The sequence below is a fragment of the Coptis chinensis genome, chromosome 5, assembly GCF_015680905.1.
Source record: "Coptis chinensis isolate HL-2020 chromosome 5, ASM1568090v1, whole genome shotgun sequence".
NCBI classification, from domain to species: Eukaryota; Viridiplantae; Streptophyta; class Magnoliopsida; order Ranunculales; family Ranunculaceae; genus Coptis; species Coptis chinensis.
In genome coordinates this window covers 85,747,267-85,769,873 of record NC_141460.1, presented here as the reverse complement: position 1 = coordinate 85,769,873, position 22,607 = coordinate 85,747,267, and the positions used below count along the sequence as shown (strand labels likewise).

At 36.4% G+C, this 22,607-nt stretch overlaps 1 protein-coding gene and 1 long non-coding RNA gene across 2 annotated transcripts in view; one reads left to right on the top strand and one right to left on the bottom strand.

The window, feature by feature from the left end:
• The window catches only part of LOC147499602 (uncharacterized), a 33,279-nt gene extending 16,775 nt beyond the window's left edge, over nucleotides 1-16,504 (top strand). The window contains exon 2 of the long non-coding RNA XR_015195951.1: nucleotides 13,334-16,504. This is a non-coding gene — a long non-coding RNA (uncharacterized LOC147499602). The remainder of the gene's footprint in view (nucleotides 1-13,333) is intronic.
• Nucleotides 2,621-16,512, bottom strand: LOC147499601 (coumarin 8-geranyltransferase 1b, chloroplastic-like). Its single transcript, XM_086561365.1, has 13 exons — nucleotides 16,371-16,512; nucleotides 16,230-16,277; nucleotides 6,363-6,646; nucleotides 6,196-6,279; nucleotides 6,038-6,112; nucleotides 5,721-5,804; nucleotides 5,280-5,369; nucleotides 4,998-5,099; nucleotides 4,499-4,594; nucleotides 4,287-4,358; nucleotides 3,819-3,914; nucleotides 3,405-3,509; nucleotides 2,621-2,856 (listed from the first exon to the last, which is right to left on the bottom strand). The coding sequence occupies exons 1-13, from the start codon at nucleotides 16,426-16,428 to the stop codon at nucleotides 2,815-2,817; spliced, it is 1,236 nt and encodes a 411-aa protein (XP_086417491.1). The 5' UTR covers nucleotides 16,429-16,512; the 3' UTR covers nucleotides 2,621-2,814.
• Nucleotides 16,513-22,607: the final 6,095 nt, after the last annotated feature.

Genomic DNA, 22,607 nt, shown 5'->3' with positions numbered 1-22,607 from the left:
AAACTTGGCTTTCTTCATGCAACTTCTCTAGCAATCACTTTAGCTCCTTTTAGCACCTAATTAGTAACGAATTGACATTTATTCAACTCCGAAGCCTGAAATACTCAAAAGCACGTAATTAGTGATAAACCTATATTATTAATAACATAATTGGCTAAATAAAAATATTATTAAAGGGTTTAAACTACAAGTTTTTGGCTCTTATCAACATGCAGAAGGCATTGAGAATGCAGAGAACCATGGATTTGAAGCTCATGATGATGATCATATTGCTCATGATGGGATAGAACTTATTGATATAGAAGATGTAGATGAAGTGCATGAACCACCACCTTAGCAAGCAGAAGTGCATCCTCCTGAGCCACAAGAAGATGGGGTAAGGAGATCTGAGAGAGAAAGACAAGTTTCAACTAGGTATCCACCACATACGTATGTTTTACTATCTGATGGTGGAGAACCTACGTACTATCAAGAGGCTCTTGAAGATACAAACAAAGAGAAGTGGTTGAAAGCCATGCAAAATGAGATGGGTTCTTTGCATAAGAATTATACTTATGACTTAGTTGAGAAACCGAAAGGAAAAAAATTTCTCAAGAATAAGTGGATCTTCAAAGTCAAGCATAAAGAGAATAATCCACATCCAAGAAACAAAGCTCGCCTTGTTGTGAAGGGATTCGGTTAAAGGAAAGGTATGGACTTTGATGAAATTTTCTCTCCTATAGTTAAGATAACTTTTATCAGGGGTGGTATTGGATTTGACCGCAAGTATGAACCTAGAGGTTGAGCAACTAGATGTCAAGACAACTTTTCTTCATGGAGACCTTGAAGAAGATGTCTATATGGACCAGCCAGAGGGGTTTGAGGTCAAAGGAAAGAAGCACCTGGTATGCAAACTAAGAAAGCGTGTGTATGGGCTGAAGCAAGCACCAAGACAGTGGTACATAAAGTTTGAGTCATTTATAGTGAAGTCGAGTATATTGCAACCACTGAGTGTTGTAAAGAGATGCTATGGATGAAGAGGTTCTTCGATGAACTAGGGTTAAAGCAGAAACAATTTGTAGTTCTATGTGACAGTCAGAGCGCCATCCATTTGAGCAAGAATCCAAGTTTTCATTCTAGATCCAAGCACATACATGTGCGTTATCATTGAATTAGAGAAGTTCTCAAAGACAAGCATTTATGCATTGAGAAGATCCATACCGACAAGAACGGGTTGGATATGATGACCAAAGTCTTACCGAAAGGTAAGTTTGATGTTTGTTGTGCTACCGCCAGAATGGTAGCACACCCCTCCTGTTAATTTGGGAATGAATGGAGGTATCCCCCCTCACTATTCGGGAGGGGGTGATTGTTGGAGTTATCCCTCACATGAGGAAGAAGAGAAAAAATAGGTACTGTTCGTGTGAAGGGTTTGAGCGCGCTCGCGCTCAGATTGGTCATGACAAAGGCGCGCCCACGCCCTTGCCATGAAAAAGAAGATAGTTTTTTTTTCAGCCTCTCACAAAACATGTCTACTGGAAGTCTGGAGATGAAAAAATAAGAGGGCGCGCGCACGCTCAGATTGGCCTTGCCAAGAGCGTGCCCGTGCTCATGCCTTAACATCTCAAGTTCTGATTTTTCTACAGTAAATGCGAAATTTCACAGACGCGCTGAAGTTTTAGATTACTATAAAAACAGAAGTTAGGTTTTGGAAAACCAAGTCTTGAATAGAAACCCAATTTTGAGAACAATCAAAATTGAAAGAAAACCCTTGCAAAAAGAAAAGCTTGTAAGGAGAGAGGAGTGATCTAGTAAGGTGAAGAAACTTGAGAGGAGTGATTGTAATCTTCCTTCCCATACTTATAAAAGGATTAGCTCTTGTGGAAGTAGGCATCATTGGCCGAACCACGGTACATCTTTGTGTTGTAGTATATTTTACTTGCTTTATATTTTTATTGCTTTGTTTGTGATAATTATATCCATAGTTTAGGTTGTGGTTGTTGATTGTAATAAAATATTAGATTTTTTTTATTGGAGTAGTAGATTGTCCAAGTGCAAGCTATCTTAGTGGGGATCAATTGGTATCGTTTTCCCCAACAATCAGTACGTACTTTCTATGTATAATATACATCGTAATTAACTATCATCCATCCTTTTGTGCAATTATATTATGCTTCGAGTACATTTTTAAACTATGCAAGGACAGCAAGGGGCATGGGCAGTTGTGCTCAGAGATGAAAGGGGGAGAGTCACGACAGCAGAAAAAGGAAAGTTAGAATATAACACTATTGCTTTGGTGGAACTTCAAGGCATGGAACAAGGTATGAAGTCCGCAATTGCGCAGAATATTAGGAAACTCCGAGCACAAACAGATTCTCAAAATGTAATAGCATTTATACATAAATCTGTTTTTCCATAGGAAGTGAACAAGATGATGAGAAGCATTAGAAGAATGGAGACAGAGCTGGAAGAGTTTAGTATAGGCTACATTTACAGAGAAGTGAACAAACTAGTGGATTCTTTAGCTAGTACTATTCCTGATGAGGCATATGTAGATATTAGTATATACACTTTTTCTAATAATGTAGTGAAAATTATAGATGATGATGTAATAGGAAGAAAGTATGAGAGATTGTAATCCAGTTCAAAAGCTTTTTTATTATGAATAAAGGGGTAGGTAACAACCTCACTTGCTGAAAAAAAAAAAAATAAAAAAAACATCAAACATCAAACATCAAACATCAAACATCAAACATCAAACGCATGTAGTCTTTCTGATCTATTAGTTGAATTCATGGTCCTCATCGTCTCATGAAAACTTTCTCCTCAGGTCTCTCATCGAACAAATGGAATAAGAAGATATTCGACAAAACATAGCTGCACAAAACACAGAGCAGTTCAGAATTCATCAATATATACTAGAGCTTGTGGGAAGTGTCTTACATATATATATGTTTCATTTGTATATCAAAAGAGAAATTTTAAAAACATTTGGCAGATATAGAATTAACACTATTATACTTCTTCTTGTGGTACATACATATTTGATGTTAATAAAAATAAATAAATAAACAAATACATTGCATTTAACATGAAAGAGTGTCATGCGATTATGCGAAATGAAATCTAAATGGGAACCGCACGAGAGAGAGCTAAAAGTATGTTACGGCACAACACTTTGTAGTTATGCCTCGCAACAAAAAATTATGTACAGAGCTAGACTAGTTAAGGCTCTTTTGAATATTTGTACGTGCGTGGCTATGAGTGGGAGTACCCTCATGCTACTTATTCTATATTTGAACTAGGGTAGGCATATGGGTTGGTCCTATAAAGTTTGTAACAAACTATTCTTATTAAATAATAATAATAATAAACAAAAAAAAACTAATTAAAAACATTTCGAACTCTTTGATAATGTCACTTACTTTGCCAGTCATCCTGAAAAATGACCATGTGGCCTTCTCGTTTGAAAGGTCAGTAGATCCATAACGAAGCCAAAAAATGGAGGCAAGCACACTGTGCCCCAATACCTACAAGAGGAAATTAAACTTTGGTGTAAGTTTCAAAAACTAAAGTGTAAACTTAAGCGAGTCTGCAAATGATATGAAATATATAGGATGCATACACTTTGTGAATCAAATATGTATAGTAGTGAAGTATATTGTATAAGATTAATACATGTGTAAGTGAAACTTATGGTTTCAGTGAGAGCAAACAAGTTATGTACGTGTATCCTTCTCAATAGCTTTAAAAAATAAAAATAATAAAAAAACTGAACAAAACGCGACTAGTCTCATGTCGTTAGAAAGTAGTCCTAAGCATAAATTAAGGTTATTTACCGTTATAAGCTTGTTGAACATGAATGTTGATGAGACCCCTGTCATAACAGCAACACCATATGCCAACATAATCATATAAGTGCTAACCCGAAATGCCTGTTCCAGAAATGAATTAAAACATAGTCAATGGAATCAAAGCTTAGGGATTTCTCTGTTCCAACCATCTTTCTATTTAACAAAATAGGGAAGTGTGGGGCCCAAAAGGCCCCATCCAATAGTAGGTAATCATTCTTACCAAAATATGACTTGGCATATCCAAGTGTTTTGAGTGTTTGTGCAAAATTCGGAATCCCGTCTTATATTTCAGTTGTTGAAAAATTCGGAATTATATTTTAAATGTCGAAAAATTGCGAATTTCAAAATATACTCAAATTCCGATTTTTGAAATTGTCAAAATTTCAGCAATTCCAAAATCTTGAACTATGTTCCAACACAACTGTTAATGAATTACAAATAATTTTCACTTACAGTTTCTTTGCCCATGAGAACAGCTAAGCTTTTCACTCCAAAAGCTTTATCTCCATCCACATCAGGTATATCCTAAAGTTCATATGAATATTTAAGAAGTTAGAATGGTAAATTGTATAATAATTAAATACATGGTTATTTTATGAGTCTGTGGGCTCAAATCCGACACAATATAGCAGTTAACATGACCTTCTCCCTGGAGTAAGTAGTACCTTCATTATCATGATCGCAACACAGAACAAGGACATGAACGTCGAGGCAAAAACCAAAGACCTTGTGAAGGCTATAGGCTTCCTAAGTACATATTTCTGAAATTAACAGAGCAAAATTTAGCTATTTTTGTTTTTAAAGTAAAGTTAATGATACACAACTTAACTTTTAGTAGGAGAAGAAAATTAGCATTTGGATAATTAAACTATCTCACCAAAAGTCCATTTCCAAACTGGACCTTGTCATAGTCAACACGATCAATTACCAGAATTAGGCATACGCTTCAAAATGAATTAGTGTAGTAGGTTAATGCCATGCTTAAATACCTTATAATTGTAAGAACTAAAACTATATATATATATATATACGCTTTTACTTTTAGATGTTCAAAGTAGAACAAGTGCACACTGGGAAAATGTATTCTGTTTATGGTTTGTGTATTTGTGCTCGCGCTCTATTTCGAAATCTAGAAGTTCAAGTAAACTAAAACATTGAGAGTACCTGGATATGCATGAAGATGCCAAATTGGAAAACCAATGCCTTCAAGAATGTTATACTACTAGCTGCCAGAAATGCATTATTCTTCCACCTGAGAAACGGAAGCTAATAGAAAACACAAAAAGAAATCATCAAGATTAAGTGGTAAACTACATTCAAGATATCATCAAGATTAAGTGGAACTACATTCAAGAAATCATCAAGATATTTAGTGGTAAACTACATTCAAGATAGTATTTGAAGTTCTTAATTTAACTTATACTAATAAAATTATCGATAACATACATTAATGGAGTATGCACCTCCAATGAAAAAGGATAAAAGGGCGACACCTAACAATGGTGGGGACCCCATCATCAGCGCCATACCAATGCTCTGTAGAATTGTCAGAACCAATCAAATTAGATTGAATACTGAGTATAACTTTTTATTGGGTTCTTTGTCATCGAAATATTGAGTACACAAATGGAATTTTTATATTGAAGAAATTTTACAAGTGGCATAACAGGGCACACTACACAAATGGAAATTGGTGACTCAAAAATTAAATTAGTGAAATCGTTTAGGCATTTTCTGTGACTGTGTGTGTGTGTGTGTGTGTGTGTGTGTGTGTGTGTGTGTGTAATAATAGGCTTAAAATAACAAATTTATTTTGAACGAACGTGAAAACCATTTATGTGAAACTTAATTTATACGTTAATAAGTAAGGCAGACAATTAAACACACCAAAGAGCTTGTGATGGCCACTATGGATGCCCCGGTTTTCATAGACATTTCTCCAGAAGCAAGGGGTAGATACGGCTTGTTAACCTGAATAGAAGAAAGAAAACATAAATATAGCTGGGAAAAAAACTAAATAAAACAAGATAATCCTAGATTTATAGGTGTAATAATAGCTGGTGTATGTAGGACTGCATAGACGTATAGTAATCATCTTGCTCTACGATAGATGTTAAAGATACATATATAACAGACACATTCGATTTCTCCTTCGGCTATATGCAATTCAAATTACATATAATCTGACGAAATAGTTTTTATACCTTGTCAATTTCGACATCGAACAATCCATTTATTCCATTCATATAAATCTCCATTATCGCCACAGAGGTCGATGCCTGCCGCAGCATCAATAATTATGTTAGCTTGATGTCTTAGCAGATAATAGACGTTCTTGGTTGTAATAGGAAAAGAGACTTACCACTAGTGCTCCAATTAAAAATTTTGGAGTTAATTCAGATATTGTTTCCAATGGAAGGAGAGATATTGATAATGCACCGATAGCCTAAGGAGAATACGAAATAAAGGAAACATTAGTTCATGTACATGTATATAAAGTTCTAAGTGGGAAATGTGCAAAAGACTTACTGTGCCAACAACCAGAAAAGGACGGCAAAACCTTTGGATTAAATCAAGTTTCTTCATAAGACCACTTTGAAAGGAAATTGAGTGATCATCCTCCAGTATTAGCGCGGTCTCATGCTCTGGTGTTGTTGCAGAGTAACTATGTTTCTTACTTAAGCTTATATGTTGGGAGAGTGGTTTCTCAAAAACATCGGCATTATGGGTGGAAAGGAGCGAACTCTGTGCATTACATGCTTTTAAACTATTAAACCTCGGATTCTTTGAACTTTCATTTGGTATATCACGACCTACAGAAAAAAAATCATTATTATATTTCTCAATGCCCTGAAATACATATATTAGCCATTGGAAAGTTGAAGGTAAAATGCCAATAATTTCTCTTGTTAATATTCACATATTGGCCAGTGTCTTCCCTTTGCTTATTGAGTGGCTCATCCAACATTTTCTGCTGCTGGAACATTCATCTTGCCATCTTGGTAATTTAAGGATACACAGTCACAGTACTTACTGTGGGAGAAGAAAGAGATAGTGCGTGAGCGCTTCAGTTGCACATGATGAAGGCGCAGGTGCGGGCGCGCTCAGTGGGTTCATGACAAGTTCGACCGATATTGGTGTTTCTATAAAAGGGAAGACTCCATTCTTAGAAACAAGAGACGATTTTGTGCACTTGTGTTGTGCCTATATATATTTCTGTAATGGAACCCTAAGAATTCAATCAAGCAATAAACACCTTTCTTCTCCCGTGGATGTAGGCTGCCGCATTGGCACCGAACCACTATAAATCTTGTGTTTTGTCTCTTTGATTGGTTGTTTAATTCTACATGGTATTAGAGCGGAGCGCTTAATCTCTTCTCTAAATCAACCAAATTAAACACAAAACACTATGTCAGATCCAAAACCAAACCCAAAGTCATGTTGTAACAACAGAGACTAATTCTAATCCGGGTTGGAAGCTGTCATCAATTCTTTTAAATAGAACAAACTATATACCTTGGTCTAAGGTTGTTTCGCTATCTCTGGGTGGCAAGAGGAAATTAGGGTTCATTAATGGTGCAAAAGTGTGTCCTGCCATTGATGATGTCGAATATGAAAATTGGGTTTCCAATGATCAGTTTGTTCAATCTTGATTACTCAATTATATAGAGTCAACTATTGCTGGAATTTTTATATTCTCTGATTCTGCAAAGGAGATGTGGGATTCAATTGAAGATTTATACGGAAACCAGAACAATTATGCCCGTGTTTTTGAACTTCAACTCACAATCGGTGTTTTGCAATAAGGTGAGAAGACTTTTACAGAACACCTTGGGAATTTGAAGAAATTATGGGATAAGTACGTTAAACATATATCGTCCACACACCACAGATGCTAAGACTCTTTTGAAACGGGCTGAAGAGGATAAAATCTTCACAGTATTTCGTAGTCTTAAGCCAGAATATGAAAATCTGGAAAGCAATATTCTAATGGAAAGCACTCTTCCATCACTTGTTGCTATTTGTGCAACTATTCAGAGAGAGGAAACAAGGAAGAAAACTATGAACTCCGAGGTGAAGTCTTCAATCTTTGAATTTACTGTATTACTTGCAGAAAACGATTTTCGAAAGAAGTCGCAGGGATTCGAAAAAGGTAAGGTAAAAAGGGAACCGTCTCACTGTGATCATTGTGGAAAAAACTGGCACACCAAGGACCGTTGTTGGGAATTACATCCGCATCTTAAAAAGGAACTATCTAAGAAAGAGCATGCCACAGTAGCCCAGACATCAATGTCTAACTCAGATATTAGTCATCAGTTGAGTCAAATTCTCCAACAACTCACTAAGTCCATGCCATCTAGCAAAGGTCAGTATGTCTCAACTCATGTGTCAGGTAATTTACATGCCTATTTTACTATGCCAAAAAATAGTAACTCATGGATAATTGATTCAGGGGCTATTGATCATATGGCTAATTGCCCTACCTCTGTTCATAATTTTGTGTCCAAAACCGAAAAACATAATATTTCTATAGCCAAAGGATCCACCGTCCTCATTCTAGGTAGTGGTCAAGTGGATTTTTTTAATCAAAGTCTCAAGAGTGACGCTCTAGTTGTTCCTACCTTCCCTGTCCAACTTCTATCTATTGGCAAACTTACAAATTCTTTAAATTGTGATGTCATTTTTTCTCCTAACTCTGTCGTCTTTCAGGATCGAAAGTCGAAGAGGACGATTGGTGAAGGAATTTATTCCAATGGGCTCTATTTGTTAAAGTCGAATAAAAAGGCGTGTCAAGCTAGTGGTTTACTTGAGAGTCGCATTTTGCATAAAAGATTTGGGCATCCATCTAGTCATGTCCTGTCAAATTTGTTTCCGCATGTTTCTATAAACTCTGATGATGTTTGTGATGTTTGTCAATTTTCTAAACAAACTCGTTTATCTTTTCCAAGCTCGCATACTATGTCTAATAATTTGTTTGAGTTAATCCACTATGATTTATGGGGACCTGCTTCCGTTAATTCTCATGATGGTTATAGGTATTTTGTGTTGTTTATTGATGATAAATCTCGTGCTACATGGTTATATTTGTTGAAATCGAAGACTGAGATTGTGAATGTTTTCAAAGATTTTCATAATATGGTAACTATTCAGTTTGGTGCAAAAATCAAGATGTTTAGATTTGAAAATGGCACTGAGTTTTGCAAAGGTCTGTTACCTGAGTACCTTCATAGTCAGGGGATAATTCATCAAACTAGCTGTGTTGGTACACCTCGTGAGAATGGCGTGGTGAAAAGAAAAATAGACACCTTTTGGAGACCACTCGTGCTCTTATGTTGGGCATGAATGTTCCTAAGCAATACTTGGTCTCATGGCGTCTTAATTGCTGCTTATTTGATTAATCGTCTTTCCATTCGGGTTCTTGGTTTTAAATCCCCATTGGAAGTGCTCAAATCTATGCCGCTGGATCTCTCTCATCTGCGAGTGTTTGGGTATGTTTGTTATGTGCATCAGCAAGCTATTCATCGAGATAAATTCGATTCTCGGGCTACTCGATGTATTTTTGTTGGTTATTCTACCACACAGAAACTCTACATATGTTACAATCTGGCGATAAGAAAATTGGTTGTCTCTCGTGATGTACGATTTGTGGAATCTAAAGCTTTCTTTCAAGATTCAGTTGTGCCTGGGAATTGGTCACACGGGGAGTGTTTGGCAGATTTGGCACCTCTCCCAGCAGTTGGTGAAGGTATGATTCCTGTCCCAGCGGTTGGTGAAAATATAGTTCCTACCACAGAAGTTATTGAACCTACTAAAGTTATAGGTTCTACGAAGAGCGAAGCACATCTTGAGCAACCAAAGGCGCTCACATCTTTGAAAGCAACCAAAGGCGTCGCGCCCTCTCACACTTGGCGACTTTATAAAAGTGCGGCGAGCTCACATGTTGAGCAACTAAGGGGCACGTGCGCTCTAGCTCCTCCAGCTCCTCTAGCACCTCCATCTACTTTAGCACCTCCAATTTCTCGACAATCAGAACGAGAGAGACGACCTCCAATAACTCTCAAGGATTACTATAAATCTGATAGAGAACTGCATCCTCCAGTGATTCACAGGAATTTTTATTCATTGCATGACGTTTTATATCCTCTACAGGAGTATATAACGTATGTCAATATCACTTCATCTCATCATACTTTCTTGAGTACAGTCGATGATGTGCAAGAACCCAAGAACTTTAGAGAAGCTAACTCTCGTCTAGTATGGAGAAAGGTGATGCAAGAAGAACTTCGTGCTCTAGACGAGAATAAAACTTGGGAGATTGTTATGTTACCTTACGGAAAGAAAACAGCTGATTGCCGTTGGGTGTTTAGAAACAAGTTCAACAGTGATGGTTCCTTAGAGAGGTCTAAAGCTCGACTCGTTGCAAGGGGATTCACCCAAACATATGGTCAGGACTACAAGGAGACTTTTGCACCAGTTGCAAAGATGAACACGTTTAAAGTTCTTGTATCTCTAGTTGTAAATCAAGACTGGAAATTATTTCAGATGGATGTTAAAAATGTAATCTTACACGGCGATCTTAAAGAAGAAGTGTATATGAGCATTCCACCTAGACATCCGAAAGAGACTAAGGTTGGATTAGTATGCAAGTTAAAAAAGACTATCTATGAAGTTAAACAATCTCCACGAACGTGGTATGCCAAACTCAGTTCTGTTCTGGCTATGACCGGTCTTAAGCGGAGTGATGTTGATCCTTCCTAATTTGTTAAGTCTAGCAGGTCAGGCTTGGTTGTTGTTCTTATTTATGTTAATGACATGGTTATCACAGGTAATGACCATATTAAAATCTCTAAGCTCAAGGATTTACTGTACAAGAAATTTGCCATCAAGGATTTGGGTATTATGAAGTGTTTTCTTGGGATCAAAATTGCTTATTAAAAAAAAGGCATATTTCTTAATCAAAGAAAGTATGTGTTGGATCTTTTGAGTGAAGCAAGAAAACTGGGGGTAAAACCATCTGATTCTCCAACTGACAGTGGAGCCAAGTTGGACAACACTGGTGATCTTCTTACTGACATTCGTCAGTATCAGCGATTAATTGGTAAACTTACATATTTAACTATTACCCGACCAGATATTTCTTATGCAGTAAGCTTGGTTAGTTGTTTTGTGCATGCTCCAAGGACTCCACATATGAATGCAGTTTTTAGAATCTGCAAAGAGTATCGAAAAATGCTCCAAGGACTTCATATGAATGCAGTTTTAGAGGTATTTTGATACGGAAAAATGGGCATACATCTATTACTGCTTATATAGATGTTGATTGGGCAGGATGTCCAGTTGATCGGCGGTCTACTTCTGGTTATTGTACCTTTATAGGAGGTAATTTGGTCACTAGGAAGAGCAAGAAACAGAATGTAGTGGCTCGTTCTAGTGCTGAAGCTGGGTACAGGGCTATGACTTCCACCACCAGTGAAATCATATGGCTTCGCGCTCTTATGAAGGATTTGTGTTTTGGTTTGCACCTGCCAACTAAACTTTACTGTGATAATCAAGTTGATATGCACATTGCTGCAAATCAGGTGTTTCATGAGAGAACTAAGCATATTGAAGTTGACTGTCATTTTGTGCGTGAAAAAGTGCAGTCTAACATTGTCACTACCTCCTTTGTTCGAAGTGACCAACAGCTTGTAGACATTTTTACCAAGGGACTTCCAGCTTCCAAGTTCTATGATATACTCTCCAAGTTGGGCTCGCTGGATATCTTCAATTCGCACCAACTTGAGGGGGTGGAGAAGAAAAGAGAAGAAAGAGTAGAGGCGTGCAGGTTGCTTCAGCTTGCATGATGATGAAGCGCTGGGGGCTCGGTCGGTCGATTAATGACAAGTTCGACTGATATTGGTGTTTCTATAAAAGGGAAGACTCCATTCTTAGAAACAAAAGACGATTTTGTGCACTTGTGTTGTGCATATATATATATCTCTGTAATGGAACCCTAAGAATTCAATCAAACAATAAACACCTTTCTTCTCTCGTAGACGTAGGCTGCCGCATTGGCACCGAACCACTATAAATCTTGTGTTTTGTCTTTTTGATTGGTTGTTTAATTCTACACTTACATACTTTTTTCCAATCGAGTTGTCAACAAAGGCAGCTGAAGCTTTGCATCTGGGCCTGGAAAGTATGGGCCGAAGGACCGGGCAACTCTCCAATATAGTACAGTCTATAGGAGTTGGTTCACACTTAAGAATGGTTTCAACTTTCAATATAAGACAGGCTTTCGAACCCGTCCTACGAACGGGTGCCGCTATATTAAATTATTCTTAAAAATATTTGTAACTATGCACATTTATAAGATATAAATGTTATATTGATCACACATCCACATTTCTTGTAACCCCATTAAAACCCCATGCTCCATAAAATGATATAACACAACTTTGATAAAACCTTTCGACTTCTATTTGTTGTTAAATAATAGAAATTTGATTAAAGTTTTGTTAGAATGTCTAATAAGGCGAAGATCATACTTAAGCTACTTGAATACCAAGTCATTTCTAGTCATACGAAAATAGATATGATAAACACTATTTTAAATACAAAACTATACTTGTCGAACATTCCAACGACATATAATACAACTATGTTTTTAGGTTAGTTCAACGCAATTGTATCCAATTTTTTGATTTGTTAATTATTCATTGAGGTTAGTTCAATGCATTTGCATCCATTCTAATTTTCCCTTAATTATGCTTTGAATTAGTTCAATGCAGTTGCATCCAGTTTTTGATTTCCCGTTAATTATTCTTTTCGGCTAGTTCAATGCATTTGCCTCCAGTTTCCGATTTCTCATTAATTATTCTTGAAGGTTAGTTCGATGCATTTGCATCCAGTTTCTGACTCCACATTAACTATTCTTTGAGGATAGTTCCATGCAAAAAATAATATTAAATAAAGAAATATGGTTAGTTCATTCAATGCATATGCATCCAATTTCTGAGAATTCCCGGTGATTTTCTTTAGGTTAGTTTAATGTTGTTGCTTCCAGTTCCTGATTTCTCGTTAGTTATTCTTTGAGAGTTAGGTCAATGCAATTGCATACAATTTCTGATTTCATGTTGCATGACTATTCTTTGAGTTTAGCTAAACACAATTGCATCTAGTTTCTGATTTCTCGTTGATTATTTTTTGGGATTAGTTCAATGCAGTTGCATACTTGTATCCAGTTTTCGATTTCTCGTTAATTATTTTTTAGGTTAGTTTAGTGCAGTTGCATCGAGTTTTCGATTTTCCTTTAATTATTCTTTGGTGTTAATTCAAAGAATTTGCACCCAGTTTTCGATTTCCCGTTAACTATTATTTGAGGTTAATTTAATGTATTTGTATTCAGTTTTCAATTTCCCGTTAATTAATTATTCTCTGTGGTTAGTTTAACGCATTAGTATTCCGTTTCGATTTCTTATTAATTATTTTTCGAGATTTGTTTGTTCCATTTGCATTAGGTTTCTGATTTCTTGTTAATTATTCTTTGAGGTTAGTTTAATGCATTTGCATCCAGTCATGATTTCTAGGTTAATTATTATTCTCTAAGGTTAGTGCAATGCAGTTGTGTCCAATTTTTTGTTTTCTGTTAATTATTATTTGAGGTTAGTTCAATGCACTTACATTCAGTTTATGATGTCCGATTAATTATTCTTTGAGGTTAGGTGAATGCATTTGTATTCAGTTTTTGATTTCTCGTTAATTGCTATTTGTGGTTAGTTCGATGCACATCCAATTTCCGATTTCACGTTAGTTCTATGCAAGGAAAAAAAAAGGTTAGTTTCATGCAGTTTCATCCAATTTCTGATTTCCGTTAATTATTTTTTGAGGTTAATTCAATGCATTTGCATCCAGTTTTCGCTTTCCCGTAAATTATTATTTGAGGTTAGTTCAATGCATTTGCATCCAATTTTCGACTTTCTTTGAGGTTAGTTTGATGCACTTGCATCCAGTTTCCGATTTTCCATTGATTATTCTTTGAGGTTAGTTCAATGCATTTGTGTTCAAACCGATTTTTTGTTAATTATTTTTTGAGCTTAGTTCAGTGCAGTTGTGTCTAGTTTCAGATTTTCCGTTATTTATTATTTGAGGTTGGTTCAATGCAGTTGCATTCAGTTTCAAATTTCCCATTATATATTCTTTGTGGTTAGTTCAATGCATTTGCATCTAGTTTTCGATTTCTCGTTAATTATTATTTTAGGTTAGTTCCATGCAAAAAAAAATGTTAGTTTCATGCAATTTCATCAAATTACTGATTCTCTTTAATTATTCTTTGAAGTTAGTTCAATACATTTGCGACCAGATCGAACCCAATTTCTAATTAATTATTTTTAGAGATTAGTTCAATCCATTTGCATCCAGTTTCTAATTTCACATTAATTATTTTTTGAGGTTAGTTAAATGCATTTGCATCCAATTTTTGATTGCCCGATAAATATTATTTGAAGTTAGTTCAATGCAGTTGCATCCAATTTCTGATTTCATATTAGTAATATTTTGAGGTTAGTTCAATGTAATGGCATCCAGTTTTCGATTTCCCTTTAATTATTCTTTGAGGTTAATTCAATGCATTTGCATATAGATTTCGAGTTCCCGTTAATTATTTTTCGAAGCTAGTTAAATTTAGTTGCTTCAAGTTTCCAATTTATAGTTAATTATTCTTTGATGTCAGTTCAATGTGTTTGCTTACAGTTTTCGATTTCCTGTTAATTGTTCTCTGAGGTTAGTTTGTTGTGTTTGCATCCAGTTTCCAATTTTTCATTAATTAGGTTAGTTCAATGCAGTTGCATCTAGTTTTCGATTTCCCGTTAATTGTTTTTTGAGGTTAGTTCGTTGCGTTTGCATCCAGTTTCCGATTTCCCGTTAATTAGGTTAGTTCAATGCATTTGCATCCAGTTTCCGATTTCTCATTAATTATTATTTGAGGTTAGTTTAGGTTAGTTTAATGCATTTACATACAATTTCCAATTTCTCATTAATTATTATTTTTTGCGGTGATTACTCATGAAATTCAACCAAATCATATCTCTGTGATAAACATTATTCTATAAAAGCAATCAGCCAATGCGAAATCCGGAAAAGTCAATGGTCGTGTAAAAGCAATCATCTCAATCAACCATCTCCCCTTAAAGAAAACTAAAGAGGATTGAAAACTTCATAAAAGTTTTTCAGTGAAATTTTCTCTTTCAGTGGTTTCTTATTGATGTAGACTAATAGAGGAGCGAGCATAAAGAGTATGTGGCTCAGATTGTTGAGCTGTTGCTGGAGAAGGAGGTTTTACACCAAGAGGACATGATTAGAGTACTGGGGGAACGTCCTTGGAAGTCACATAAGCAAACAAACTATGATAGGGTTGATGGATTTATGGATTTATTGAGAAGAGTGTAGAAACCACAAAGGTTGAAAATGCAGACGATGAATCATCACTGGCCTCTTGAACCACAGTTTGTGTTTTGTATATGAAATGGGGTTTTTCATCATCCCATGTACAATTCAACATGTTTTCCATAAGAGTACTATTGCATAATGCTTGTTGTTGTCGTGATTTGATATCTTGGTAATCAAACCCTCAGTAGAGGATTTTTTTTTTCTCCTCTTGTATTTTTTTTTTTTTTTTTTTTTTTTTGCTAAATCTCCAGTATTAATTCATGTACATGTATAGTCTATTTCATGAGACTAAAGGTCTTTGTAGCAGAATGGCATGCAGAAAAGTTCTTACTTGCTACTTTTGTTGTGGGACATGCCTTCTCTTAAATCTACTGATGAAGATTATACAGTTCCATGAGTTCTTTCAAATCATATTCTCTTAAAATGGCCTTTAAACATAGGATACCCTAGCTTAGAAAATATCTCTTTTGGTCTTGAAAAGTATTTTGCTGGTTGCCTTGGTAAAAAAAAAGGAGACGCTCTTAACTTTGACAACTTAACTATCTTGAAAATCAAGGAAATAAAAATACTATAATCGTCCAGCCCAAAGTTGGAAATTTCTTATTTGTCTAATTTTATCTTATTTGTCTCATACTTTTTCATAATTAGCCAAAAAATTTATAAATATTGGAGACTCTGTGAAAGCTAAAAAAATAGAGTCAAGAGCGTACAGCTATAATATGTATATAAATAATATGTATATAAAGACTCCTCCAGACACACTTCAGAGTTTAACTTGCATGTGATCTAATTAAGCACTCAAAATCAAGAAACTAAATGAATTCTCAAGAACTCTGCCTCATTGCATGTGTGTTGTTCACTCAAAATGATAGAAGTACTTAAGAAAGGAAATGAACTAGTATCAGCTAGGGGCCATAGCTAGACAAAACTAAAATCAGACATAAAAGCTACTTAACATGGTCAGCTTACCTGTTCTTAAGACATTCATGGTTCTTAGTCTTTTCCATGGAGTACTAACTGAAGAAAAGCATAAAGAACACCTTTTAGGAAAGAAGATCCTTAAATTTCTAACAAAAAAGGGCTAATAGAATAAAAGATTGAGAAACATACCACGTTCAGAATTGCAGTGACCGATGGTAAGTGATGTTTGCAAATAAGTAGAAGCCATTATGTCGTACTATACTTTTGGATCCTTTAATTTGTTTCTTCTTGCTTGCTTCTTGTTTAAATGGTTCTCTCCCCAAATAAGCTGCTGCATGCCTGCTTTTATATGAGTCTGGACTCTGGAGTAACGTACGTTGAATCTTGGGAAGCAGTAATATATACCTCGCGGCACGGCTACACGATATATTAATGTATATTTTTTTTTTAGCCTGAAAAGTATAGATGTGCTATTTTATTTAGGTTTGGTTATACCTACACGAAACTGTTGTATTCACACGAAATGGATTTTTTCAGCCCAAATCACATCGCGTTGAAAGTTTCTTTTTACGTTAAAATATGATAAATAAAGAGATATGATAAATTAGAGAGAGATTGATTTGAGAGAATATTTACTTGATTTATTTCTACTGTTTACACAATTGTTTATATAGATATTACAAGTTCCTAATACATACACATTGTTTCTATCTACGTTAATAGAAATCTTAAAACAAATAGGAAACAAGCGGTACAAGCTGCGATATTGGAATGGAAGGCGCGTGCGCGCTCCAGTTGTTCTATGTCAGAGCGCATGCGCGCTCTGTCTTCTAATACTCCTCCTTAAGTTGGAGAGTGAATGTCAAGAACTCCCAACTTGTGAATTAATCTTAGAAAGGTGTCCTTGCCGAGAGGTTTAGTGAAGGTGTCAGCCACCTGATCTGAAGATGGAATGAACGTAGGAGATAATAACTTGGCCTGTATTTTGTTGCGTAAGAAATAACAGTCCAATTCGATGTTCTTCGTTCGCTCATAGAAAATTGGATTCTGAGAGATGTGGAGCGCAGAACATGGTCATTAGAAAGGGGTGAGAGATGCCTAAGTCATGCAGAAGATACTTCAACCATTGAAGTTCACACGTTAGCCATGGATCGATATTCGGGTTCAGCAGAAGAACGGGATACAGTGCTTTGTTTCTTTGTTATCTAGGAGATAGGACTAGAACCAAGAAAAGTGCAATAACCACTAGTAGAACGGCGAGTGATAGGACAGCCAGCCCAATCAGAGTCACAGAAGCCGGAGATGTGTAAAGAACTAGTAGCGGATAAGAGAATCCCTTTGTTGATCGAACCTTTAAGGTAGCGGAGTATACGATGAGCAGCATCGAGATGTGGAGTCTGTGGGGATTGCATGAAACGGCTGAGATAATTAACAGAATAAGTGATATCTGGTCGTGTAACTGTAAGATATAGGAGACACCCAATTAAGCGACGATAGACAGTAGGATCCTGAAGTAACGTGTCATCATTGGTATTGAGGTTGATGTTTTGTTCCATAGGGAACTCAGAAATACGACCACCAGTGGTACCACAATCAGACAAAATGTCCAAAAAACATTTACGCTGTGTAAGAAATAATCCTTCTTTGGATTGAGCTACCTCAATACCCAAGAAATATTTAACATGTCCTAAGTCCTTGATATAGAACTTTGCTTCTAAAAATTGCTTCAAGTTCTAAATGAGAGATGGATTGTTGTCTGTGATTAGAATGTCGTCCACATAAACAAGAACAAATGTAGAATTATAACCACGAATATGAGTGAACAGAGAATAATCAGACTTAGACTGAGTGAAGCCGGCATTGACAAGAGTAGTAGATAGTTTGGTAAACCATTGCCGAGAAACCTACTTGAGTCCATATAAGGATCCAGGAACAAGAGGATTTAATCGGAAATATCAACAAATTCTTGCGTAGTCTAAGGAAATGGAAAAAAAAATTATGAGGCTACAATCCCATCTCTATCGAATTTGAATATCATAATAGCTGATATAGTCATGATTCAATGGTCAGGTCCACTTTCTTTTTCTTTTGTTTATTTCTTAAATTTATGATGGAGAAGAATGACTATATAATATAACTTATTATAATAATTAACTCATTAATAATATTAATAAAAACTTATTATTATGCATATGCTTACTTTGTTTTATTACAAATATCAACAATATCTCTAGTATACACTAAAAAATATTTATTGAGGCGACAGATCATGTGTTCCCCCTATTTGGCGAAGCCAGGAAGTAAGATCATGTAGACAGTTTCATCCAAATCACCTTAAAGAAAGACATTGTACTATGGACATCTAGCTGATAAAGGGACCAATATCTGATAGCAGCAATGAAGAGAAGTAATCGAACAGTGACTAATTTAGCAACAGGTGCAAATGTGTTATGATAGTCTTGTCTTTCAATCTGATTGTAACCCTTGGCAACAAGACAAGCTTTGTAACGCTCAATAGAGCTATATGCATGATATTTAATATTGAAAACCCATTTACAACCAATAGGCTTAAGATGAGGGGATAATGGAACAAGAATTCATGTGTTATTCTGTTCCAAAGTTGCAATTTCAGCAACCATAGCAGCTTTCCATTCTGGGATTTTTACAGCTTGAGAAAAAGATATAGGAATAACTGAAGAAAACACTTTAGACAAAAAAAACCTTTATGACAAGTACAAAAATTAGTGTCAGAAACATAGAAAGTCATAGGATATGGAGTGGAAGACCGTGTTACCTTAGAGTCCGATTGGATGAGATTGGCCGAACGAGGGACTGTAGGTGCCTTGGTGAGAGTAGAACAGTGATAATTTTTGATGAGAAGTGGTGGGGGGTTTCACACTCTAATAGATCGAGGTGAGATAGGAGGGTTGGGGTGTGGTGGCTGAGTTCCAAAATTGCAGGTGATGGAGCTGATTGAGAGTTGGAAGATTGTCAGGAGGGAGGGCACGTGCGCGCTCTGTCTGTAGATCAGAGGGCGTGGGTCCTTTGGCTACTGGAGTTACAGAATAGAGGGCGCGTGAAACGCTTGCTGCTGCCCGTTCACCATCCCATTAACTGACCCTCCTCCTTTAAAGAACTTATAAAGCCATTTCATGATACGAGACTTTCCCTTAGATTGACCTGTTATTCACAAACTATCTCTAAGTACACATTTCAACGACATTACTATAAACCAAAAGCTACTATATAATATAAAAGGGATCAAACCGTGGATGCAAGGCTGAGTGAAATGGTTCACGCCGGAAGAAGGCATGAACTACGACAACGTGAGGACAGGCGAAAAAAAAAGAGAGAGAAGAATGGGAAGAAAAGGTGGTGAAAATATAGGGAAAGTAAATAGAGAGATGAGGGAATAAAAGCATCTTTAAAAGAGATGGAGAAAGAAGAGAATATGTGACAGTGACAAAGAAGAAGAGAGAAGTAGGAATTATAGTAGGAAAGAAAAGATGAAAGAGATTCTTGATGATATTCTTGTCTTGGAAAGCAATGAAAGGAGAGATGACAAAGTTAGGACGATCAACCGCCAAAAGTTTCTAGCCAATGCCTGTAAAATGGAATCTTGCTGAGGTGAAAGCGAAAAAAGGTAGGGGTGGACGGCTCTAAGAGAGTGTCAACCTGAAGCTGCTCAAGTTGCATGCATGCTGCAAATGTTTTTTTGAATGATAACCTTGGCCTAGAAACTAAAGACAGGTCTCGTAGTTTGGTCTTATGTCCCTACTTTTCAGTTTTGGGCGTTTGGTCCAGAATTTCTCAAAACTTACTCTTGGAGTCTTTGGTTGGGTCACTAAAAAATTTATTATTTTGAGTTTGGTCCAAGTAGAGAATTTCCGATTTAATGTGGTTTTGGACTTGGGTCCTCCAAATTTTCGTCTGTTTTTAAGCGAGGCCGAAGCTAAATACTTAAACAGAAAATTAGTCTAGAAGAGTTAGTTATAAATATTTAGTAGTCTTAAGACTCCTCTTAAATTTGTTTAGAATTTAATACCCCAATTTGACCAGAATATGGAACTAACCACCTGTTATCCAACTTTACCAGGAATAGACGAAAATATCCTCACTTGGAAACAAACATAACCGACTATCTACCCAGTAATATAGTGGGATACAAAACAAAAAATTGAATTTCACACAAAAAATTCACTTATAACTACCTGTCTTCACATTTAAAAATGCATATAATGAAAAGAGGACATCTAGGGTGCATCAGAGTGTATGAGTCTTGTGAGGAATGAGAGCCCTTGACAAGATATTTCTTTTTCTTTGCAATACACCAAGATCTTGTGCTTATATGAGTGGCCCAAATACTATACGCTGAGTACACCCTGCGCACACTAGCTTTTCGGTAATGAAAAAACTAAAAATATTATGCCTCCAATATTTTGTAGAGGCATTTGACACTAGTCGTTAAGTCTAAATTCCAAACCACTGGACACTAAACCCAAAATCAATATAAACTAGACCCTAAGCCTAAACCCTAAACCTTAAGACACTAAACCCTAACCCCTATAAACTAGACCCTAAGCCTAAAGCCTAAACCTTAAGACACTAAACCCTAATCCCTATATCCTAAATTTATAAACATTAAACCCTAAACCAACCCGTTTCATTTAATAGTAGTTAATCAAACCCACAAAATAAATAATCAAATGCATTTTGTATATGCATTTTAAAATGCGTGGTGTGTATGCATTTTAAAATGTATATACGTGGTGCAGCATTTTAAAATATATAAGTTTATAACGTGGTGCATCTGCATTTTAAAATATATAAGTTTATAACATGGTGCATCTGCATTTTAAAATGTATAAGTTTATAACGTCCATATTCGGATGAAAACAAGTAGTGTCATATTTAACTTTTGGAGCAATACACGGTACTTTTTGCTAAATTTTATTCAAACCCAAAATCTACTCTTTTTGTTCTAGTAGTTATCTTATCTAAAAGTAGTTATCTTATTCAATTTTATTATGGTAGTTATCTTATCAACAAGTAGTTATCTTGGAAGGGTGAAAAAGAGAATAATTTATATTAAAAAATAACAGGTGGCACCTGGTCTCGAGTCAAAAGCTTAGATTCTAAAGATTTTCTATAAAAAAACACTTACGGCGGATAAAAACAATGGAAGGGTATTAAAACCCAAAAAAATTATGGATATGGCTTTTGAGTTGTTTTTTTTTTAAATGGGACTCTCTAGCCCAATTTCTTGAATACTTAAACGGATGAGCAACTGCTGAACCGAATTGAATATTATCCACTTTAACCTATGAGTAGAAGTCTACGACAACATTCCACCTATTCTAGCCTTTCTAGGGGTATCAAATGGATTGCGATGTGAAATATGTGATAGAAGCCACACTCATACTATACATCCTTCTGATTATATTGGGTTGCGACTTGGGAGTCTGGGACAAACCCTCTTCTCCAAGAGTAATACTTGGCACACACCAATACTCTCTCTTCACATCTCGTGCAATACTCTCTCTCCACACCCTGTTTTCAAAGAGTCACACACATCCCGTTTGTTATAGCGTGTTAACTGTTCACAAAAAAAACATAAAACCACAAAAAGAAGAGAACTCTGTGGTGGTAGGATAAGAGGACCCTGGAAATCAGTGGACGACAGCACCCAGGTCAGCATAAGATACATAGCCGCGGTTCACAAAATCGAGATGGGACATCTGTCGCGGTACGGAAACAAATATTAATGGAAAGAAGAAGACCGAGAGATGGATGGACAGGTGGAAGGTTAGGATTGAGAGAGGGAAAGATATAAAGGAAAAGAAGTGGAGAGAGAAAGGAAAGAGGGGGGATTCATTGTTCCAAGAGAGGAGACCTAAGAAAGAGGGAGGCGACCCAAAGAGAGAGAGAGGAATAGTGTTAGGAGTGTAATAGCGTTTGAGAAATAGTGAACTTTCGTCTTAACTATGGCGCCGTCTGTGGGGAAGAGAGTATAGAAATGGCACCAAAGATGGCAGCGGGTAGACCAAGGAAGGTGAGGGTTCAAGAGCAGATGCGGGGGGCAGTGATGGAGGAAGGGGAAGAGCGAGAGGAGGAACGGGCAGTGAAAGAAACACAGCTGATGCGAGAGGAGATTTAGAGGCTGAAGGAGGAGAACGAGGAGTTGAGAAGAGAAAGAGATCGGGGAAGAGATAAGCGAGGAGTCGGATAGCGAGAAAGCGGAGGACGAGGAGGGACCAGGACCAACTCTGGTGGAGAACCCAGTGACCAGGTTAACAATGGAGCAAGTCCAAGAAATGATAAACAACGACCGGGAGGCAAATCTTCAGCAGACAAGGACTCAAATGGGCGCGGCTAGTCAGGTGGTGGCAGGACTGGCTGGCGGATGCGATATGGACTTCGGAGGTA